The sequence below is a fragment of the Diorhabda sublineata genome, chromosome 1 (genome assembly GCF_026230105.1).
Source record: "Diorhabda sublineata isolate icDioSubl1.1 chromosome 1, icDioSubl1.1, whole genome shotgun sequence".
Classification (NCBI taxonomy): domain Eukaryota; kingdom Metazoa; phylum Arthropoda; class Insecta; order Coleoptera; family Chrysomelidae; genus Diorhabda; species Diorhabda sublineata.
Genome location: NC_079474.1, coordinates 45,242,169 through 45,248,359, shown reverse-complemented (window position 1 = coordinate 45,248,359; position 6,191 = coordinate 45,242,169). Strand labels below are relative to the sequence as shown.

Sequence of the window (6,191 nt, the reverse complement as noted above, 5' to 3'; positions counted from 1 at the left end):
TACCGAAAAATTTTTGCGTGATGGATTTTCTTCATTTATATCATTGGGGCATTTACTTTAACTGCCTCTTCAACCTATACATAACATACCTTATGATTTGACGCCCTAAATTTATCCTGATCTCCACGTTTATTTCGAAAGTTTGATGACTATTTGTGTTTCACAAAGTTTGCAACTTGTCTTTATCATTGTTTCAGTACAAACTTGCCACAAAGTCTTACAACCTCACATAGAAATTTTACAGAAAATGTGAAATTGATTTAGTTCTCAACATAAAGCTAGCAGCAGTACTATCAACGTCATCTACCTCAGTCAGTTTTTTAATGATTTTTCTAAATATATAAGATCAAATCAACGGCTGGAACGGAGTGCTTTAGTCTGTTTCTGAAGTACAAAAAATCCATCAGATTGAGCTTGGCTGGGTGTCCGGTCCCTCGAGAAACTATAGCAACCTAAGGCAAACATAGATGGGCCTTCTGCCTCTCTTACTCAACTACTCCACTTGAATAGGTGCTTGGTTCGACTGGTATGTGGATTATTAACCATGGGCATCATGGTCGATCCGGAATGCAGCTGGTGCATGAGTTGATTGCCCAAGAGCGATTGTTACATTTCGTCATCGGTGTTTGACAGTTTTAACGCGACTTCTCTATCCGCCTACTACTAAAGTATGAACTATGAATGTCAAATTGCGTGTGTATGGCTTTCCCGACCGTCTTCCATTAGTTGAATGTTTCTTAGGCTAATCGTCGAAATAACCAAGTGTACTATTGAGTCAGAATCAGTCGGAGCAGCAAGAAACTTTTGAAAATACCAACTGCATGAGTGGGCGAAAACTCAGGCATCAATAGTTATTTTCGACGACAGCCTTCTAGTCCCAGAAACAATAAATTTTAATAAATTACTATGAAATGTGAGGTAAATTAAGATATACAGTTTTTTGAAGATCACATTTATTCACTACACCGCAAAAAACACAATAATTTAAGCTTTTTCGACAATATAATAATTCCTTTATATATTGTAAGACAATGTTGACCAAAGTCTAAAAAAGTACATTTTACTGAAATTTGATAAAATTAGTGACTACGTTATATTTCATTCATTTTTTTTTGCCGTTATGTCTATTTGATAAGTTCTTTAATATCGTGTGACATTAAAAGATTAAGCGAAAAAAAAGTAAAACGGGGCCGGCATTTGCATTTTAGTCGTAAAAGTAATTAGAATTACTTTCAAATTATTCGCAAGTGCCTCCATTAATTATGATAAAATTTAGATAATTCAATAAAAAAATAATTAGAAGTTTTATTTGTACGGAAGCCTCACATTTGCTGTTATTTCCCTCTAAAGTTCAACAACGAAAAATGAATATTAGACCATCCAAATATTTTCAAGTATCAGTTATTTTGGCTTTTATAGGTGAGTATTTATTTAGTATAGAAATACAACCGAATTTATAGGTTTATCCAGATTATAATCGTAAATTTAGTCTATCTTATTCAAAGTCAAAGTGTCTTTTCTTTTTAATTCAAAATGAAATATATTTTTTAATAATAGGAGATAAATTAATTGTTATTCCTTTTATTTTATTATGAAAGGTGAATTTACACATATTATAGATTCTTTGTTGATTTATATAAGGCGCCAATTTGAAAACGTACCCTCTTTTATGACTTGAAGATAATATAAAAGACTTTTTAATAAATAATTTTGAGAGTACACAACCTCTAAAGTCGCTAAGATCTTTCAACTAACTTTTCCAAAATACTTGATGAACAATTCGCGAGAAATCTTGTTAAAACTTTACGAGTATACCTACCAATTTTAGGTATTAATTCTATTGAATCACTCTTTTTGGAAATTTATCAAAATTGAAATCAATCACCATGAAAAAACGTCGAGATGACATAAAGCAGGTTAAATAAAAACGATAATTCATTCAATTAGGTTTTTGATGAAACAAATTACGAATACTCAAATTATAGATAGTCTCATATATTTCTCAGCTACAATCCTAACTCAAAGCTGGATTATTTTCTTACCTAATACATTAAAATTGTAGTTCTTCCAAAGCCATATCGAAACGTATTTTATTTCCAAATATTCCGAAGAAAAGAATAATTTTCCTCTAGTGTTTTGAGAAAGACAACTACAGTAGAAACGGTGGAGAACTTCCATCACGTGATTCAATATAGGATTTATCGAACACATATCTTCTACATACTATTGTCTTCTGTCAATAGGAATCAAATATAACAACATTAGATTGACGTAACGTGAATAACTGACCGTATTAAAAGTTGAATTTAACGTGAGCTTTGTTTACTGTGTTACGAAATTAGTAAGCTCCAGTTAATCAATATTATTTTTGATGCAAATACGTTTTCTATCTACATCGGGATATAACACGAAATGAAATTGTAACACGTAACATCAAATATTTCAAAATACTAACGTGACTAGTTAATTTTAATTCCAGAATTAGATTCTACCTAGAAAAATATAAAAATTTTTCTTGCCTGTCATCTTTAAATACTATGCTTAGTTATTAAGTTTCAATTTTTTCATCAGGTGCATCGTATTGCAATAACTATAGTAGAAATCTTTTGCAAAAAGAATATCCCGGTTATGGGAAAGATTTTGTATTATTTCCCGGAGATAAAGGCGAAGAAATTTATGGATATTTAACTGATAAAAATTCTAATAGATTGGGATTTGACATTGTTCAATTGTACAATAGTTTCTTAGGTAACGCCGAAGAACTCATCACTTTCACACTATATACAAGGTGAGTCATTTGTGAATGACAATAATTCAAATATTCATTAGTAAACACTAATTTTAGAAAAAATCGCGAAGGTTATACTTTCGTAAATTTTCAAGAACTATCTTTGAATATCACCAAAAAAACTAAATTCATAACGCACGGTTGGATGTCTAGTGGAACAAGAAATCTAGCCATTGGTATCAAAAACGCATTTCTTCTCAAAAAAGACGTTAACGTATTTATTATGGACTGGGAACCAATTGCAGGTACAAATATATAATTTATTTTCTATTAATAACAGTAAAAAATGCAAATGAAATGAAAGCTTGGTAGTGAGAAGAGTAGCAGAACCAACTTAATCTGAAACAACGTGGCTTTTGAAGTTTCAAGATCCAGGAAAATTACCTTTTTCTTTTAACTTCACGAAGAAAAAAAAAAGAGAAAAATACTTTGGGACTCGTCAATGTACCTACGAACCGCGGATTACTTGGTTTTCATGTTTTTGCTAATTGTCTTCTATGATACCTACACTACTATTCAAAAATTTTTACCCATCCTATAGTTTGTCCCACAACAACTCAATCGGGTTGAGATCGAGCAACCAAATCATTATTTCAGTACATTCTTCCTTTCCAATTTTTTCACATACACTTTGCACAGCTTCGAGGAGTGCTTGGGATCGTTATGATGCCTTCTTTCTTTAAAATCTCTTGCATTTTTACCAGGTCTCCAGTTGCCCTTCCACCATAACATCCCCAAACCATCACCGAGCCTCCACTGTGTTTTATAGTCGGAATTACAGATGAATAAAGCATCCGTTATTCTTTTCACCTGCGCACAAACATCCAAGAACCTCAAACTTTGTTTCATCACTCCATAAAACTTTCTTCTAATTTCCTTGCATCCAATTTTTCATTTTTACGTCTTACAAGAGGTTTCTTCAATGCCACCGTTACCAAAAAGCTTCAATATTCTTTTCATTGTAGAAGTACTCAAAGGCAGATCCTTAGATTCATTGACCAGAGCTGCTATCTCTAGGTCCTTGAATCTTCGATCACGTTTACTGATCAATACAATACCTACGTCAGCGTTTGTGGTTTTTCGAGGTCATCCTGAATATTTTCTATCGTCATATCTCCTAGTGGATAAATATTTATCCACGTTGTAGTCGAGATATTTTTAATTCGGCAGCAATGGTAAACTCACCCATTTTAAAACTTAATATCTTGGTCCAAAAAGTATAATCACAGCACGCTGTGGCGTCTCACAAGGCTAGCTGAGACTAAACTACACTCAAAAACACTGAAGAAATAATTCACAGTTGAAGAATTATAATCAAATCAGTCTATATTTGCAAGTTATAACTCGTTGCACTCACCAAAAAAAATATAAACATGTGCTCTTATGAAGTACACAAATAAAGGACACTATTATTTTTGGTTGGTAATACATCTTTCGACGATCACTTCAAAATATGAAGGAGAATTTGTTTTATTTTGAATTTCAATGAATAAATTTTGGGGTGGGCAAAAACTTTTGAGTATATATAAGAGTAGAATGTCAAGAATCTCTAAGTTTATCAAAGACGCGCTGGACTGACCATAAAAACATTTAAAATGATTATAGGTCCATTATATTAAAACCATGCAATTATTTCCAGCGAATATCCTTTATCCAGTACCCATGTACAAGACGCCTGATGTAGGTCAAGCACTTGCTCAATTTATTAACAAACTTATAGAGAAAAAACACTTAAATCCAAAAGACGTTCACCTCATCGGCCATAGTCTAGGAGCACATGTTGTTGGTTTTGCTGGAAGACTGGTTAAAGAAAAAGTTGGTAGGATTACGGGTAATATATATTCTTATTTACAAATAAGTTTTCACTAAAATTTTTTTTAATATTGAAATACATTCTTGAAATTTTCGGAAATTTAACTCACAGAAGGTACTTCATCATTTTTTTCATATTGCTTTACTCCCACTACGTATGACAGTTTTTCATAAAATTATTAAATTGTGAACATTCCAAAAACAGTTTGATGTTGATAGAGATTTTTCTTAGGATTGGATCCAGCACTTCCTGGTTTCGATATTGGATTAGTTAAAGGAGGTCATTTGAATCAACAAGATGCTGATTTTGTTGATATAATACACACTTGTGCTGGTTATTTAGGCGTTAAACAACCTATAGGACATGTTGATTTCTATCCAAATGGGGGAAGTCCCCCACAACCCGGCTGTACCATCTTAAAAGTAATTAAGTATAATGTAAACGATTGTTTGCTTAAATGTTCCATTTTTAGTTTATAGAAGCATGTAGTCATGGAAGAAGCTGGATACTCTATGCAAATAGTATCAAAATGAGCCAACATTATTTGGGAAGGAGATGTAAAACTTTAAATGATGTTCTCGAATCTAAATGTGATGGGGAACTCATTTCCATGGGAGAACCTACACCATTCCATGCAAGAGGAATTTATTATGTGGAAACGACAGATCAAGATCCTTTTATAAAGAAGACAAATTTTATAGATGATAATAAATTGTAATACTGAATCTTTGTTATTATATAAATAAGTTTTATTTTTATTTCTCTCTTGATCGCTGGACACAAATAAAAAAGACATATTTGCAAGGAATTTTTAAAATCCTCTTTCCTTTCTTATCCATCCATACTTTATAGATAAATGTAATATTAAATAATGTTAAATAGGTATTCGCACAGTAAAAATCGTATTTTATTTTTTTTTAAATATTATCTTAAAATGAGGAAATACAACCGACATCGGATTTTACGACTGCTACGACGACTGTTATTTCTTAAAAAATAATAGATCATATTGAGACAAATTTACTTCCAAAAGCATTAATAAAAATAATGATTTTTAGGTTCTTAGCATCGAAATAGTAGACAATTCGTCATGAAAAAGATATAAAAAGGTGTAAAAAGTTACTACCTAATTTATTAAGAAAGCTATGAGTTAAATAATATGGATACACTTGGATAAAAATTTACCCGACTATATCATTTAATCTTCGAGATATACAATCCAAATGACGCATGTGTCTGTTGGTTGTATAAGCATTTTCTCACTTAAACTCATTGGTCATAATTTTAGCACTGTTGTCAAAGTTACAATATAGGATCTACTAGGCCCTAGTAGTAGGGAAATATTTAAAAAATTTGAAATAAATCAATAATTCTTAGGAATTGAATATTGTAGAGGATATATTTCTTCTATAGGCAGAGTATTTGCTGCTGAAAATGTGGAAATTCATAACAAGTGTATTATTTTAACTATGATTAGTCGTAATCAATCAAATAACTACTAACAAACAAACAAAAAAATGATTTACAAACTTTCTAAAAAATCTAAAAAACATAACTTCTACTCCTTGTTTTGACGGATTAGGATTTTTA

The 6,191-nt window shown here is 31.5% G+C and overlaps 1 protein-coding gene across 1 annotated transcript; it reads left to right on the top strand.

Annotated features, from left to right (window-relative positions):
• Positions 1-1,364: 1,364 nt before the first annotated feature.
• LOC130445099 (lipase member H-like) lies at positions 1,365-5,319 on the top strand. Its single transcript, XM_056780643.1, has 6 exons — positions 1,365-1,419; positions 2,572-2,788; positions 2,846-3,033; positions 4,428-4,619; positions 4,833-5,023; positions 5,074-5,319. Exons 1-6 carry the CDS (start codon positions 1,365-1,367, stop codon positions 5,317-5,319), a joined length of 1,089 nt encoding a protein of 362 aa, XP_056636621.1.
• Positions 5,320-6,191: the final 872 nt, after the last annotated feature.

What these genes read in the sequence shown, in the direction of transcription:
- LOC130445099 (XM_056780643.1), top strand. Translation starts at nt 1,365, where the DNA reads ATGAATATTAGACCATCCAAATATTTTCAAGTATCAGTTATTTTGGCT. An exon ending in GGACTGGGAACCAATTGCAG is followed by an intron (nt 3,034 to 4,427) that starts GTACAAATATAT and finishes AATTATTTCCAG; the next exon opens with CGAATATCCTTTATCCAGTA. An exon ending in CCGGCTGTACCATCTTAAAA is followed by an intron (nt 5,024 to 5,073) that starts GTAATTAAGTAT and finishes TTCCATTTTTAG; the next exon opens with TTTATAGAAGCATGTAGTCA.